At 35.3% G+C, this 18,813-nt stretch overlaps 1 protein-coding gene across 10 annotated transcripts in view; it reads left to right on the top strand.

The window, feature by feature from the left end:
• The window catches only part of CalpA (calpain A), a 560,472-nt gene that overhangs the window by 485,519 nt on the left and 56,140 nt on the right, over positions 1 to 18,813 (top strand). For all 10 annotated transcript variants that reach the window (XM_069812566.1, XM_069812574.1, XM_069812571.1 and 7 more), the window contains 2 exons: positions 14,963 to 15,126; positions 18,305 to 18,522. In XM_069812566.1, coding sequence (XP_069668667.1) covers positions 14,963 to 15,126; positions 18,305 to 18,522 — 382 coding nt within the window. The remainder of the gene's footprint in view (positions 1 to 14,962; positions 15,127 to 18,304; positions 18,523 to 18,813) is intronic.

An 18,813-nucleotide genomic window follows, 5' to 3' on the forward strand; every position in this document is an offset into this window, starting at 1 on the left:
TGCTGTCTCGACAGCGATGCCAGATTTTTAGACCTTCTGTACGTGACTTGACAATCAATGTTTCCAATGTTTCTTGAATCGATTAATTCGAAATCTGTGAATTTTCTAATTAAAATACTGCTGCAACGTGAACATAACAAACGTTCTCTTCGTTGTAATACAAGAAATTAAACCATATTTTAAACAGTATTTATTCGTAAAATTCGCGGTCGAAATGTCGGCATAAAAGTATTATTTCTTCAAGAACCTCGCAAAAACGAGCAAAATGGTATTAGACATTTTTGTTCGTTATATTTTAAGGAATCACATCCCACAATTAATGTACTGTCTTACCTTCCACTCTGTATAAATGATACTTGGGAGGAAATTAAACACAGAATAAATATGGGAAATGCCTGTTATTATTTGGTTGAGAAGCTTTTAAGATCCAGTCTGCTTTCAAAAAAAATCTGAAAGTTGGAATTTATAAAACAGTTATATTACCCAAATCAAGGTTTCAGGTATAACTCTCTGTAAAGTTGATTGAATAATTTCGAGGGAAAAATTGTTCCGGGCCGGGCATCGAACCCGGGACCTTTGGTTAAACGGACCAATGCTCTACCAACTAAGCTACCCGGGAACTCTACCAGACACCAATCCAATTTTTTCCTCTATATCCACAGACCTCAAAGTGGGCTGACAACCGTCAAGCAACCAACATTGAGTGCACACTAATTCTGTGTGACTTAAATTTAAACGTACCAACGCTTTACCAACTGAGCTACCCGGGAACTCTACCAGACACCGATCCAATTTTTCCTCTATATCCACAGACCTCAAAGTGGGCTGACAACCATCAAGCAACCAACATTGAGTGCACACTAACTCTGTGTGACTTAACCAAAGGTGCCGGGTTCGATGCCCGGCCCTGGAACAAATTTTCCCTCAAAATGATTCAAATCAACTTTATAGGGAGTTATACCTGAAAGCTTTATTTGCATAATACACGTCACTGTTCGTTAACAGAAAACCACAATTTAAGTCACATAGAGTTAGTATGTACCCAGTGTTGGTTGCTTGACGGTTGTCAGCCCACTTTGAGGTCTGCAGATATAGAGGAAAAATTGGATCGGTATCTGGTAGAGTTCCCAGGTAGCTCAGTTGGTAGAGTGTTGGTACATTTAACTAAAGGTCCCAGGTTCGATGTCCGGCCCCGGAACAATTTTTCCCTCGAAATTATTCAGTTATATTACCAGTTGTTCTTTATGGTTGTGAAACTTGGACTCTCACTTTGAGAGAGAAACATAGGTTAAGGGTGTTTGAGAATAAGATGCTTAGGAAAATATTTGGGGCTAAGAGGGATGAAGTTACAGGAGAATAGAGAAAGTTACACAATACAGAACTGCACGCATAGAACTGACATAATTAGGAACATTAAATCCAGACGTTTGAGATGGGCAGGGCATGTAGCATGTATGGGCGAATCCAGAAATGCATATAAAGTGTTAGTTGGGAGGCCAGAGGGAAAAAGACCTTTAGGGAAGGTGGGAAGATAATATTAAAATGGATTTGATGGTAGAGACTGGATTAATCTTGCTCAGGATAGAGACCAATGGAGGGCTTATGTGAAAGCGGCAATGAACCTCCGGGTTCCTTAAAAGCCAGTAAGTAAGGAAGTAATGTCTATACATTCTTGATCAAACCACTGCTGATTCCTTATATTTATTGGGGTTTTCACCTAAAGTTTCCTTTGCTGCCTTAATTATTACTTCTTTTATGAATTTCCATCAATCTTCTATATCTGTTGTATTATTTAGAGATTGGTTATTCAATAATTTACAATATAAAGCATTATTATTTCTTTTTAAATCATCCGATTTTTTAAGCCCCTTGACATTCCGTCTTTACTCCGCCATTCTTATGTACATTTGCAAGTTGCTTTAAACAAGTAGTGTTCAGAGTCACAATTAGCTTCTCTCATTGTTCTAACATCTAGCGTTAATGAAGTATATCTAGTAAATATAAGTTCATGGTCTATTTGAGTAACTTCCTCAGTTCCTAGAATTTTCCATGTTCCTTTGTGAATACATTTGTGTGAGAAACAAGTGCTCCTTATTGCTATTCTCTGCATTTCTATAAACTGTGCCACTAGAAAACCATTATCGTCTCTAACTTCATGTAGTGAAAACTCTCCAGTAACCTGTCTTGTAGCATCTTCCTTGGCATTAAAATCACTCTTTAAAACAATATATTATATTTTGCACTGTTTGAACTGCTTGTGTTAACACATCATAAAATTCCTCTTTAACCTGATCTTCTGATTCTCAGTTGGTGCATAGGTTGAAAATATATTCGAATTCTGGAATTTTCCTTTTATTCTAATTTCTCTATCCATTTCCACCAGATTGTCATTCGATATTGCTGGTCTCTCCTGGCAAAGGCTTCTGAAATTGGGACGCATGGAAGGTGGAGTTACGCTATCTCGATGATATGACAGGATGACTGTACGAATATGCGGCGCTAGAAGTTTTAAACTTAAACTTAACCTAATTGCAGACTATGAACAAACACGGAACAATTCCTTTTAAGGGGAATTGGTACCTATCACATGCAAAATAATGGTAAAAATAACTCATTTTCAAGTAGTCATAAATGTAGTACTATTTATCAGAGCTCTTTCATTTTTTTTAATTATGTGTAGGCCTGTATACACATTAAGCTTTAAAATAAAAAAAAGAAAGGCTACCCTAGAGTAAGATCTTTTTTCTTAAAGTAATTTTTAAATTTAAACTTTTTTTTTATATAAATTCACTACATGTCTGTGATTAGGTACACTCCATTCAGTTATTATAGCACACATTGAATTTAAATTTTTATTCACTTACTGCTGATAGATACTAAAACATATCCTACAAAAATTATTAATATAGCTTATCTGCAATATTATGGTCATAGGGCTTATACCAATCTTCATCGTCACACACCACTAAAAAAAATTAAAGAGCTCTGGTAAATAGTATTACATTTATGACTACTTGAAGATAGGCTATTTTTACTATTATTTTGCATGCGATAAGTACCAACTTCCTGTGTTCTTACTGCAAATCCAACCTGGGACCTCATGAATTGTAGCCACAAGCTTTGACCACCAGACCATGAGATTGATTTCTTATTCTAATCTTACAAAGTCTCTCAAATATAGATTCAAAACCTAATACAAATTTTTTCATCCTCTTAGGAATAAAAAAAATCTACTCCATATTTACCTTTTCTTTCTTACAGACCACTACAATAAATGGAAAAATCTTTATTAACAATTTGCCCTTTACTATTCCATCTCACTTCCTGTATAGCGACTACATCTAAGTTATATTTGAAGTGTTTCATGGATAATTCTTTCATTTTTTTCAGTTACAATAAAGTTCTCACATTCCATGTAGCTAATTTAACATCCATCATGCGTTTGATTGAGGTTCTGGCTGATATGTATATCTATTATCATGCAGTACATCTCACTTGACGATATGTGTGAAAGGAAGAACAATTGTTTGTATGCATCTGAAGTCTGATTAGTGGAATATGTAGCTAGTCTGTGATGTATGCATTGGAGGAGGAAAGGAACTGGCCTAGTTGCCTCATAAGTAATGCCTTATTGGTGTTATTTATGAGGTTCAAACCTGTATTCGGACAGTTGACTAAACAACAACAAAACATGCATTTCTTAATCATTTTTTCATGCCTTGTTTGAATTTTAATAGATCCATCTGGCTTATTCTCTTGTTCCAATCTTGTAACAATAATGTTTTCCGAGGTCATCATCATCATCATCATCCTTTCAAGTGGTAGGTCTAGATGTGGCCTGTTATGGTCTCCAATCATCTCTTGTGAGATCTTCCAATAAGTCTTTTCCCTCATGGTGTATAGTGAAGCATCTGTCTAAGTAGTCTGGTATGCAGATGCTCCATTCTTTGCACATGCTGAAGCCAGTCTTGTCTATATTGGTGTAGATGTTGTACAGTAGGTGTTATTTCTAATTCATCTGAAATGTCAGTGTTCCTCTTTTGATCCAGAAGATTATAGCCAGCAATTCTTCGAAAAAATCCCATTTCTGCAGCTGTCAGTCGTCAGTCATCTTGGAGTCGAATAGTCCAGGCTTCACTGCCATAGCTGAGAACTGACCATGCCAAAATTTTATAAAATTTAAGTCTTGTATGTTTTTGGACTTTTGTGACAGTAAAGACTTGGTCAATGATTCTCAAAGATTTATTATAATTTTAGGTTATTTTATAAATATCACATTCTTCAAGGTATTTTAGGGTGTAACCTAAGTATCTGAAGGAGTTGACCTGTTCCAGTATGAAATTATCGATGCAAGTCTTACTTCTCACTGACTGTTTATCATTAAAAGCCATTATTTTTGCTTTTCTTGTTGAAATTTTTAAATTGTAATTTTTGACTATGAGATTTAGGTAGTGATTAAAGTATTGCAATTCATCTTCGATATTGCCAAAAAAGGACTTGATCATCTGCATATAACAGAGTATCTAGGGTGATATTTCCTTGGAGTGTGATGGGTCCATGTACTGTCAAATACCAACGTGAAATAATTGAATTGATATGTATATACAGGGCTTTCATTTCAAAACTTCCTAATCTAAATAACTAATTATTTAAATTCAGTTTAAACAAAAGACACGTAAATTTAGATATTGAGGGGGGAAGTCTGAAACCAGACTTAATTGCATTTTATATTTCACCCCCCACTCCCAGCCTCCTCCACTTTGAAATTTCAAATGGCACCCCTATATTTTTATACTTAAATATGAAAAGCATTCAATTGTTTATACACCTCATTCATTTGTTATCGCATCTTTTGTTTATATATATATTTATTGATTAAAATAGGTGACAGAGAGAGCAACCTTGTCGGACACCTCAATTTATTGGTTCCCAAGTAGAAAATTCTGATTGAAGGTTTATTGATATTATATTATTTTTGTATAACTTATATATTGCAGATATAATTTAATCAATCAATCAATCAATCAATCAATCAATCAATCAATCAATCAATCAATCTTCTTAATGTATCCAGCTGTTTGCTGACAACGTAAAGTCCACTATACTCCACTGTAGTCTTTTCAGTTCTTTTTTTCATGAGAAATGAGGGGTATTTTCATCGGTGTTCATTATAGATACCTGTTGATAGTAGCTAGAGTTGGGGTGTAGTCAATATATAGCCAACTTTGATCATCACCATCAGATAAAATTTGTAAGAGTATCTTTCGGTCAACTCTGTCAAATGCTTTTTGATATCTATGAAAACTTTGTGTGATTATTTGTTAAATTCTTTATATTTCCCATATGTTTTCCAATGTAGGATTGTTAACTCTATTGTTGGAGGACCAGCTCATTTGATTTTGGAGTTTTCTTCTCCTAGGCCAGTTGTTTTCACTACCGCTTTAGGAGTCTGGCCTACCCCTGATAAGCGATTTTCTGTTAGGGTTTTCTCCTTAGTCTTTGAAGATTTCTCTTCACTGCAAGGCAGCATTTCCTTCATATTTTTCCCCTGAAGGAAAGGATGCTCCTTTCGCTAGTTTTCACCATACCAATGGTTTCCATTCGATGTGATTAGTAGTAGTATTTATTTATTTAACCTGGTAGAGATAAGGCTGTCAGGCCTTCTCTGCCCCTCTACCAGGGGATTACAACTATAACATGAACAATAAAATTACAATTAATATTACATTTACAATTACAATTACAATAAAAATTTAAATACGACAAGAATACCTGATTAATGAAAGCTAGACATTTTATCATAGAAGTTAAGAACAAAGAATATTTTTGTATTTACTGAATTACAAATTAAACCTACAATAACAAAATTCTATAGTGATGAAATTACCGGATATTGAAATATTTTGTGATAGATTAAGAGAACTATTTACAAGAAACCATGTCTGAATGAGTCTCAATTACTGACCAAGTGCCTAGTAAGTTTGCGTTTGAATTGAATTTTATTTCGACAGTCCCTGATGCTAGCAGGTAACGAATTCCAGAGTCTTGGCAGGGCTATTGTGAAAGAGGATGAGTATGAGGAGGTGCGATGGGATGGTATTGTTAGTATTGTTTCATGGCGAGAGCGTGTGTTCAGATTGTGGTGGGAAGAAAGGTAAGTGAAGCGAGGTGACAGGTACGAAGGAATAGAAGAGTTCAAGATTTCGAAGATAAGGAGAAGTGAATGTAAATTTCTTTTCTTATCTAGTTTAAGCCAACCTATTGCTTCCAGGGATGGGGTAATCTGATCATATTTACGAACATTGCTTACAAAACGTACACACAAATTATGAGCACGTTGAAGTTTCGTTTTGTTGTCGCTGGAAAGGTCAGTCAGTAAAATGTCAGCATAGTCAAAATAGGGAAATACAAGGGTCTGCACAAGGGACTTTTTTAAGCAAGAGGGAAGATGAACATTTATCCTTTTTTACACATGGATAATAGAATATACTTTTCTGCAGGTTTCTGTGATTTGCATGTCCCAGTTGAGATTATTATCCATGTGAATGCCAAGATTTTTTACCGAAGAACTGAAAGGGATATGCACTGTACTTACTTTAACGGGGGAAATGTCGAGGTGCTTTACAGCGTCGGTTTGCCGTTTGTGTCCTAATATGATTGCTTGTGTCTTTCCAGGATTGATATTAAGATGAAATTTCTTTGCCCATGTCACAATCGAGTCAATGTCTTCGTTCAATTTATCTATAGCGTCATTTATTCGATCTAAGGGAAGAGATGTAGCATTGAAGGTCGTCAGCATACAAGTGATAGTTACAATGCCTTACATGAGATGTAATATCATTGACATATATTGTGAACAACAATGGTCCGAGTACCGAACCCTGTGGTATACCTGATGTTATGTTAAGCCAGGAAGAGCTTCGATTCCCGGATACAACACATTGTTGTCTTTCCCGTATAAGTAGGATTCGAACCAACTCACAGCAGTCTCTGACAAATGCAGATTTCTCAATTTATGGGTGAGCATGTCAAAATTTACAGAGTTGAAAGCTTTGCTAAGGTCAAGAAGTGTCAGTATTGTTATTTTATTAGAGTCGATTACTTCACGAATTTCTTCTGTCACTTTAAGTAGAGCAGTGCTTGTGTTGTGTCCAGCTCTGAAACCTGACTGATACTTGTCGAATAGTTTGTGTTCGTTCATGTAGTTAGTAATTTGTCTGTGTACGATTCTTTCCAGTGCTTTTGATATGGCTGGCAGGATACTGATTGGTCTATAGTTGTTCGGGTCGGTGGGAACTTTGACTTTTGGAAGAGGAAGAACGAAAGTTTGCTTCCATATTTTAGGGAAAGTTGAAGTGATTAAGGAACTATTGAATATGTGTGCAATTGTAGGTATTACTATGTCTTGTATTTTCTGTATGAGTAATATGCTAATGTTGTCTGGCCCTTGAGCTTTCGTCTTGATACGTCGGATGGCTTTCATTACGTCAATAGGAGTGACGTCAGTAAAATAGAATTTGTCTCGAGTTGGGGGAGCTGAGTCAGGCAAAACTGTGTCTTGTTTCGTTGTGTTGTTTAAGGTCGGGTCCTTTACAAAGTGTTCGTTCAATCGGTCAAGTGGGATGGGTATGTCTGCTTGTTCACTAGCCCTTCCAAGTCCAATAACCTTCAGATTTTTCCATAACTCGAAAGGGGTTGTGTTGGGCTCTATAAGTTTGTAGGAGTATTTGAGTTTAGCGTTTCTTATTAGTTGAGTCGTTCTGTTTCTTATGTTTAAAAATTTAGAGTCAGGCTCACTTTGTTATGGAATTACCCATATCTCATATATCTAATATCTCAATGATCAGAGCTAAAAACTGAAGGCCAATACATTATTTCGATATTCTGTGCATGTAAGAAGAGTTACGATTTTCGTATAACCTCCCCAACATCGAGAGGTTAAGTCAGGACCGGCTGTTATATGATTGCATGCTACACATATTTAGCCACCCTTAGCAATGCAAATTACTAGTAAATTCACAAAATAGCCCACCCCATGAGTGACTAATATTATGGTTTTGTGACACTGTCGTGTAGTTGACAATGAAAATTCATCAGATATTTTATATACAGTATGTATTTCAATTTTATAAAATTTGGAAATGTACAAAGTATCAAATAGAAGTAATTATGGTACCGGTAACTGTTATTAAGTTAGAACAGCACTTTTCTTACTTTCTTATTTGCCATTTCATCAATGACATTTGATAATTATAATTTTTCACATATTTCTTTTTTCTGTAGTTAACAATCCTAGATCAGCAAGCCTTTCTTGAGTCATTGATGTTCTTAAATAGGTTTTTATAAGTTTTAAGTTTCGAAAAAGTCCTTTCACGTGGTGCTACAATAACTAGTAATGTAAGGGAAATTCCCAAAGCTATAAACAGATTGGGAAATGATGGCATAAGGGCTATTTTTGTAATAAATGTCAAGCTTTTAATGGGTCAGTTTGTGTAATGCCACTGTGCAAATTTCTGTATGTTACCAGCTAATTGAAGAGCTCAGTACGATCAATATCTATAATGTTTGCTGTCCCTTCATTAATTTTAATGGAAGCATATAAATCAGAACAAGTTTTTTTAAATTTCATTTTCTGTCATTTCTCTCAATTCACAAATAAATTTAAAGACTGATACAGTCTCATAAGTAATGTTGGCTTTGGAGCAAAATTTTAGTTGGAATGTGAACAGAAGTTAATATACGGTAATCTTCAAAGTAAAGGCCTTGAACCTCCTTTATCCCGACACAGTACCAGTTTCTGGTTTTCGATGAGAAGAATTTTGTGATACATTTCAACGTCTTTCAAGTTTTGGACATTTCTTCCATGCAGAAAGTGGGCCATGGATTGAAACAGATGACATTATGAAGGCATGAGAGCAGGACTATATGCCGGGTGTGGTAGAAGTTCGATTCCTCCCAGTTCCTGGATTTTTTTTCGTGCTTATTCGAGTGGTATGGGGTCTCACATTGTCCAGTTGCAAGAGAATTCTATACCTCTCTCCCTCAAAACTTCATGAACTCGTTCTAGCTGTTGAGAATAAAGATCCTCATTTATTGCACGACGATTTGGAACAAACTCCCAGTGAATCACACTTTAAAAATTCTACCAGACACATTAACATTAGTTTGGAACCGACAGGGATCGAACCACTGCTTTGAGGTGTCAGGGTTGCAGTATATACCCATTTTTCATCATATGTGACAGTTCTCCTGATAAATCTATAATGCATAGAATTAGCAATACACAATACACTGACGACAGATACCCACTCTGTGCTGAGTCTGTTCAAGTGTCATTTCGTGCAGTACAGATCTACAACTAAGGTATGATTTTCTGAGCGTCTCCATGTGACAATGTATGGTATCTTTTGAAGCACAAAGTTCTTCTGACAATCTGCGAGTACTTTTTTGTGGATTTTCTTCCAAAACTGTGTGTGTAATTTAATTGTGTATTCTCAATATTTCACACCTTATGTCTTCCAGAACGTTGTATATTTTTAATGTCTCCTTCTCCGTTATTGAAATGCTGGAATCATCGTTTAACAACACATTCAATTTTACATATCTTCAAGCCATGGTAGAAGTTTTATAATATTGTTTCCTGTAACCCTAGTGCTTTAGAAGAAGTCTGATTTCAAACTTTATCACTGCCATTTTGTATTGTTTGTATCAACAATTGACAACTGTTATATGATCACAATATGCTATAATAACCATAACGTTCTGTAAATTGCATTGCCCAACTATTAAATCTTAAAATTATTAAAATCTTACAAAACACCAATCTTAAAAGGCGACATTAATTATGTAACGTTCTAATACATTATTACATTCATTCAGTTTTCAAATTTTTCCTTAATGGAATTTAATAAAGTATGAACAATTTATTAGATAGAGTTATATTTTAAACAATTATTTTGGAATTTTTTATGTCTTCATTGGAACTTTCATGATCAAATGGCGAACTTCAGTTCTACTCTCAGCACAAATATTAAAATTACGTCCGTGCACATTTTCTCTCTTTTTATATCTTTTTGTTTCATTGAGTTCAACAGTTGAAACTGATATAATGTTACTTAAAGATTAATGGAAGACAGAAGGGTTGCAATTATAATATATTTTGTTAAAGATGAATTTAATACTCTATTCTACAACACGTTTTAACAATACTACGTTAATTACTATATTAAAATACTATATTGTTAAATTACATTTCAGTTTCATAGCCGTCCTAGGGAATTGGCTGCCTGTGTGCACACACTGCACATCTACTAGAACTGGTCGTTGGTTAAGTTAGTGAGTATGTGTATCCAATGCCTACCCACTTCACTTGCGTGATTCGGGTTCCTCATATTGCGGATGGATGCCAGGACTGTGATCCATTTTAAAGTTACACACCACTTCAACAGGCCACGCTATGCATGATGTGTATCTGTAGAGAATTATGTCGTGTACTAGGATGAGTGTATGTATAGGTGTTTGTGTAAGTACAGTATAGAAAATGGGTGAGGATGATGAACATGAGAAAGGGAGAAGGAGGAAGCCGATGCAGGTATATAGCCTATTCCTGTAGGATAGCACCAAGGGGACCGTGATTTAAGGAATCATTAAGCCTACTGAACATTTGAAAATCTCATTTATGATGCAGATTCATTACCTTTGAATACTTCAATGTTCGAGAAACCGACCCTAAGTGAACTATTTTAATAACAGATGTGTGTGTATGTGAAGCAGGCTTGAATAATTTCAAGGGAAAAATTGTTCCAGGCCCAGGTATCGATCCTGGGATCCTTCACTTAGCGCACGAATGCTCTACCGACTGAGCTACCCCAGGAACCATACACGACATGGTCACAATTCTTTCCTTTATATCCACACAACTTAAATAGGGATGAGTTGTGTGGATATGAAGGGAAGAATCGTGACAGTGTCGTGTATGGTTCCTGGGGTAGCTCAGTTGGTAGAAAATTCGTGCGCTAAGTGAAGAGTCACGAGATCGATACCCGGCCCCAGAACAATTTTTCCCTTAAAATTATTCAAGTGAATTGATACTTTACTTGGTGATCGATGAAGAACTGATACCAATAAATACAACGAAGGGGTAAAGAAAAATAGAGATGTTTTAATACGAATCATTGATGCTATTTGTCTTCTAGTTAACCAGGCGTTCCCTCTATGGGACAATGACGAATCAGATAGTTCTTTGTACAAAGGAAATTTTTTAGAAATTTTGATTGTGTTAAAAAAATATATGGTTTACTTTTAGAAAACTATCTAAATTCTTCCACAGTGTTTCCAGGAACTTCTCCACTGATTCAAAATGATACCATAAAAGCTATTACTGATGTAGAAAAAGAAGAAATAAAAAATGAAATTAACTCAGTTTTATTTATAGCTATAATACTTGATGAAACTTTTGATATTGAGAACAAATCTCAACTATCTACAGTTCTCCTCTATGTCTATGAAAGTTTCTTGGGCTTTGTAGATGTTAGTACTGATAGAACGGCAGATGGTTTATTTACTCACGTAGCACGAGTAGTTAATGAATTTGAAATTTCTACTAAACTCGTGCGACTATAGACCAATTATATATTTTTAATAGAACACCCATGCTCCAGGTTCAGCATACGCCACTGATTTACATGTATAGCACTTAACATAATTTGGAATCTTGGAGTAATTGTTCAGAAGAATGATAGCTGCAATTGGTGTTGTCATTTTCCCAAAGTCGATATTTTTTCTACCACAAATATAATTTATTCATATCTTTAGCAAAGTGATATACTCCCTTCTCACTTAGTGAACACAATACCGAAATAATATGTTTATCTATCTCTGATTGAGATTCTTGCTGAGATATCAGGCAGTCATCTCATTTGTTGATAGGTATAAGTCAGAGGAAGAACAATTTGTTGTATACCGCTACATCTCAAGTCTGATTAGTGAAGTAGGTATATTACTAGACAGTGATGTATGCAATGGAGGGGAAAAAGAACTGGCCACCCTACTCCATTTTCTTCTTGTTTAGTGCATCATGAGTGATGCCTCAGTTGTGTCACTTATGAGTTCAAAAGTCTTCGAACTGTTGACGTAACATACATTAACATTTAGTATCATAGTATTTAAGTCAAATATTATAAACGAATGAAAGCTTTATTTCTCTAATCGATCGTATTTTTCTATGTTCCCTTTTATATAGACTGCCTCTTGTTGTTTCGTAAAAACTTAATTATTGTTTCTTTTTTTGTCGGTTCCACCTCCTCTCTCCGGTATATTATAAATCCCATCCAGGAGAAAAGATCTGAATTCTACAATGAATGTACACTTTATGCAAAGGATTCTCACTCCATAAGTTATCATTCTCTGAATGATGTCTTTTTTGCGACATTTCACAGAAGCATTACAGATTATATAACACTAACACACAATTACACACATGGTAGTAACACCAGCTAACACAGCACATAGCAAACTGACAACACAGCAATGCACTGCGTAGCAGCAGAAGTAGCCGATATAAAATGCTATGTTCTGATTGTTTCAAAAGGTCAGCGCACAGTGTTCTTCGATTTTTTCATGGGCAGGGTTGTCACTGCAAATAAAATCTATCAAGTGCATAGTTACAATGGCTTGGATATAGGTGCTTCACATTTTTGTGCCCACTCATTGGGTCTTTACCATACACATACATTGCTTTACTTTAAGTCAGAGCTGGTGCTTCCCGTTTCTGCAGTCAACCATCGGAGTTTAGAGCATACACCTATGATGCTTGATTTTCTACAAGCTGGGCTGCTGTGAAAACACACTAAACTAGGCAATGGCGACTCTTCTTCTAAGACCCCCACCTTTCTCACCACTACATATATAGTCACCTCGAATTCACTTGATGCACAGTCTGGAGAAATAGAACTCTGTGCAAATACCCAAACACCTTGCACCACGCAATGCACTTTTCATAAAACAGGAAATTAAGAAATAAATCACTGTCATTATATTATCTCCGTCACTGTTATTCTATTATTATTATTATTATTATTATTATTATTATTATTATTATTACTATTACTATTATTTCTATCATCAACATTATTATTGATATTGTCTGTAAAATTTATGTACTGGACTGTACCCGAGCATGAACATATGGTCATTTCGGGTGTCTATTCAAATGTACCTTTTCAAATGTAAATTATGAATAAATTTGAATTTGAATTCGAATTGTTTAATTATATGTATTTTTTTTAGTAAGTTAAAAAATCAATTATTTAATTATATGTAATTGTTTTAGTAACTGAAAGCACTTGACAAATTTTTATTAACTACTTTATCAAAATATTAGCATATAATGTTTGCAGTGCTTCAACTTAAAGCAATTACAAATAAGTGACAGTCTTACAGCTGAATGACTATAGAACCAAATTTCCATGCAGGAGATTTGGAATTAAAGTAGAATTTGTTGTAGAAATAAAGAGTGTTGGATATGAATAATTTCGAGGGAAAAATTGTTCCGGGGCCGGGCATCAAACCCGTGACCTTTGGTTAAACGTACCAACGCTCTCCCACTGAGCTACCCGGGAACTCTACCCGACACCGATCCAATTTTTCCCTCTATATCCACAGACCTCAAAGTGGGCTGACAACAGTCAAGCAACCAACATTTGAGTGCACACTAACTCTGTGTGACTTTAAATTGTGGTTTTCTGTTACGTACAGTGACGTGTATTATGCAAATTAATCTTTCAGGAATAACTCCCTGTAAAGTTAATTTGAATAATTTCGAGGGAAAAATTATTCCGGGGCCGGGTATCGAACCCGGGACCTTTGGTTAAATGTACCAACGCTCTCCCTCAAAGTGGGCATAATACACGTCACTGTACGTAACAGAAAACCACAATTTAAAGTCACACAGAGTTAGTGTGCACTCAAATGTTGGTTGCTTGACTGTTGTCAGCCCACTTTGAGGTCTGTGGATATAGAGGGAAAAATTGGATTGGAGTCGGGTAGAGTTCCCGGGTAGCTCAGTGGGAGAGCGTTGGTACGTTTAACCAAAGGTCCCGGGTTCGATACCCGGCCCCGGAACAATTTTTCCCTCGAAATTATTCAAATTAACTTTACAGGGAGTTATTCCTGAAAGCTTAATTTGCATAATACACGTCACTGTACGTAACAGAAAACCACAATTTAAAGTCACACAGAGTTAGTGTGCACTCAAATGTTGGTTGCTTGACTGTTGTCAGCCCACTTTGAGGTCTGTGGATATAGAGGGGAAAAATTGGATCGGTGTCGGGTAGAGTTCCCGGGTAGCTCAGTGGGAGAGCGTTGGTATGTTTAACCAAAGGTCCCGGGTTCGATACCTGGCCCCGGAACAATTTTTCCCTCGAAATTATTCAAATTAACTTTACAGGAAGTTATTCCTGAAAGCTTAATTTGCAGTGTTGGATATGTTTTCTAGAAGGCATGCTATTTCCATTTCCTCTGCCATAATTAATTTCTCCTTTCAACACCATTCATAAAATGATACAAATGGAAATACTGTTACTTGTTAGGCCTACTGCTACTGTGATGTGTTCACATATCTGATGATCAACAACAGATGCAACTAAAACCAATCCATGAGAGAAGTTCGGGAGTTTGTTCTAATAGGCCTCGAAATAGTCACACAGATAAATGACAGAAGCTGAAATAAAGTTTTTCGATCAGCCATAATATTATAATAAATAACACAGGTCTTACCATTCTCTTATGAAAGTTCCACGATCTCTGCACTGCTATCTGCAATGTCTACACATATTTTTTTAACATTATCTGTAGAATTTTTGTTTGTGTAACATAATCTTAATGTAGCAAATAATTTCAGTTTGTTACTTGCAGTATGCCTCCCCTTGTCAGTGGCAGTTACATGAAGACATTTTTATTACAGAGACATTCTGGCATAATCCACAGTATCGTATCACATTGGAAGATCCGGACGAAGAAGATGAAGACAATAAGTGTACAGTCATTGTAGCTCTAATGCAAAAGAACCGTCGATCACAACGTAGAATGGGAATGGAATGCCTTACAATTGGATTTGCCATGTACCATGTAAGTAGCTGCTGATTTCTGAAGCTGTTGCATGTAGCATTTGTCCAATTCTTTGGTATACATTGTATCGTAGTCTCAATGTTATTCATTCAGATAGATAAAAAGATGTACCGTATTGGTAATTATACAGAAGAACGATGGATGGATGGATCATATTATATAATTATATAGGAACTGGACACTAGACCAAAGGAAACACTCTATTGAACGTAAAAATGAATGGATGTATCACCGCCATATTGCCCACATCAGCGCACTAAAATGATTTATTGCTGGTACAGTCTAGGCCTTGTTAGCTGAATGGCTACTATATGTGGCACTAGTTGCAGAGGATGGTGGCTAGAGACTACCTCAGGTGTAAGTAATTATCTAATTAGGGGGTAATTTTAAAGATATGGTGGAAGGGACGTGATGTACTTGATGATGTCACGGACATATTTTAACCAATACCGGTACTACTGCCATATTGGATTAAATATAGTCACCATTTTCGTAATAAATTTTATGAAACCCATAGGATTTAAAATATACAAATTTACCAAATTTTTTAAGGCTACGTCCTGTAAACCCCCCAACATTCACTGCACCAACAAAACTTCCAAACACCAAATACTACACCACAATAAAAAAAACATACATCACAAAAAAAGGCCAGAACAAAAATCCTGTGATTTTCATATAATTTCATACGAAAATGGCGACTATAACAATTTACCATAAATCGTCTCTGACATCAGTATCTACTCAATCCATGAGTGACGTCAGACACGTAGCTGCTTTCAAATAATGGTGATATAGTAGTAGCATATATTTGCGTTATTAATTTAACAGTATAGCTAGGGTTGCCATAATTCTGGATACAGAAATATGGACTACAGTATTTGTTTTCCTGACAGTTGGGGATGATATTTTTATTAAAGAAGACTACTTACTACTTTGTATCAATACATAAGAAATGAATAGCGAAACGGACTATATCATAGTTCTACTCTCATAACATTAATGTCCTCAAAGTTTCAAACAGATAGGCTACGGTAGTTTGCTTGATTTTTTTAAAATTATTATTATTATTTTTTTTTTTTAGAGTTTACTTACTGTCACTTTAACCATTTGGTTAATTTATTACATTTTACAATTATTGATAGATTACAATAAGTAAATTATGTAGTATGCATATCATTATACAGAATAACATTGCAAGAGGTGGGTATCAATGTAACAGAATGGTTCAACTTACACTATTACTACATATAAGAGAAATTATTATGCATGAACTGCTTGATTTAAACATAAGTACTTAATATACGGTACATAATAGAAATCTTCTGGAAAGAATGCACTTGCTTCAGAAAAGAAGAATTTTCTTCGATGATTTCATAGACATCCATGCATACAAACTCTGAATTGACTTTAATTAGAAGCAATGCTTTTATCTTACTTACTTGCATTCTATTACACTTCTTCTTCTTCTTCTTCTTCTTCTTCTTCCTTTCAAGTATTAGGCCATATAGCCTGTTATGATCTCTCAGTTGAATTTTCAGTCCAGTGCTTCTTTGGACGACCGAGAAATCTCTTCCCGTTTAGACGATAGTGGAGCATGACTTTTGGGATTCTATCTCTACACATGCGAAGCAGATGATTTATCTAGTTGTTCCGATAATGTTTTACGTGATTAATTACAGTTCCTAGTTGTAACTCCCTGTACTTATTTTACATTTAATTTCCTCCCGAGTATCATTTATATTTGTTATTGTTGTTCCAAGATATTTGAATTTTTGCACCTCTTCAAAGGATAAATTTCCAATTTTTATATTTCCATTTCGTACAATATTCTGGTCACGAGACATCATATACTTTGTCTTTTCAGGATTTACTTCCAAACCTATCTCTTTACTTGCTTCAAGTCAAATTCCCATGTTGTCCATAATTGTTTGTGGTTTTTCTCCTAAAATAGTTACGTTATCTGCATAAACAAGAAGCTGATGTAACCCGTTCAATTCCAAACTCTCTCTGTTATCCTGGGCTTTCCTAATGGCATATTCTAGAGTGAAGTTAAAAAATAAAGGTGATAATACATCTCCTTGCTTTAGCCTACACTGAATTGGAAAAGCATCTGACAGAAACTGGTCTATATGGACTCTGCTGTATGTTTCACTGAGACACATTTTAATTAATCGAACTAGTTCCTTGGGAATACCAAATTCAATAAAAATATTATATAAAACTTCTCTCTTAACCGAGTCATATGCCTTTTTGAAATCTATGAATGTACTGTACCGGTACCCTTATACTCCCATTTTTTCGCCAATATCTGTCGAATACAAAAAAAAATCTATAAATAGTCGATCTATTACGCCTAAAACAACACTGATGATTGCCAATAATTTCATCTACATATGAAGTTAATCTTCTCAAAAGAATACTGGATAAAATTTTGTACGACGTCAAGTGATAGGCCTATTCCTCGAAAGTTACTAGTTAGTCTAGTCCTCCCTTTTAAAGATAGGTACAGTTATGGACTCCTTCCATTGTTCTGGTACAATTTCTTTTTTCCCAAATAGTAAGTACAAGCTTATAAATTTCGCTAGATAATGCGCTTCCACCCTCTTGTATTAGTTCTGCTGGAATTTGATCGATACCTGGAGACTTGTACATTTTCAGATTTTCTATCGCAATTTCGACTTCAGAAAGTGTGTGTTCGGGTATAAATGACTCAGTAGTTTGTATTTGGATTTTGTCCCGATCATTACTATTTGGCCTTTGTACATTTAGTAGTTATTAACTAGGAGTATGGAGAATCTGTGTAGATATTTTGCAAGGCAGTAATGATCTGAAAATAACCAGTATATTATCTTTCAGAAATGCAGACTATAGTGCAGGCCTAGTGTTTTGATGTTTTGAGAGCATATTCCATTATTTTCCTTTACTACCGAGATTTTATGTTTTATATGGGGTCTTAGTTGTAAGATACCGTAACTGTCTGATTTGGATTGTCAGGAATCCATTTTTTCTTAGTCCTCAGTTGGCAGGAGTGCATTGAAATTTATCTTCTATTTGGAGTTGCAGTATTTTTGGAGAGTCATAAATTTGACAAAGTTGGAAGTTGCTGTGCGCAAATGTTTATGTTTCAAATATTTATATCATTGTATGTATACATGAAATTTTCTTTGATCCACAGTTACAAGATCCAGACAATCTTCCCAAACCACTAGACCTCAATTTCTTCAAGTACAATGCATCTGTTGCGAGATCACCGTCCTTCATTAACCTCCGTGAAGTGAGCTGTAGGTTTAAGCTGCCTCCTGGTGTGTATTGTATTGTGCCTTCCACATTTGAGGCCAATGAAGAGGGTGAATTCATATTGCGGGTCTTCTCAGAGCACAAGAATAACATGGAGTGAGTATAAGATACGAAAGTCTAATAAAATAGTCTACCTAGTAAATATAACATAAGGTTGTACACTTTGTAAGTTGAACCGCTCTTTATACTAAACTAAATTTAAATAAATTAACAAAATTAGCAGTCTGTGTTGGCTGAGCATTTAATTGAATTTTCAAGAATGAAATGCAGGCTGCCAGTAGTTGTTTTAAATCAAGCCGTACAAATATGTATGTTTATACATTTTTTAAAATCATATAGGGCATTCCGTCGCTATGCAAGCATTTTGCTAATTATCAAATTCAAATG

The sequence above is a fragment of the Periplaneta americana genome, chromosome 16 (genome assembly GCF_040183065.1).
Source record: "Periplaneta americana isolate PAMFEO1 chromosome 16, P.americana_PAMFEO1_priV1, whole genome shotgun sequence".
In the NCBI taxonomy this organism is placed as follows: domain Eukaryota; kingdom Metazoa; phylum Arthropoda; class Insecta; order Blattodea; family Blattidae; genus Periplaneta; species Periplaneta americana.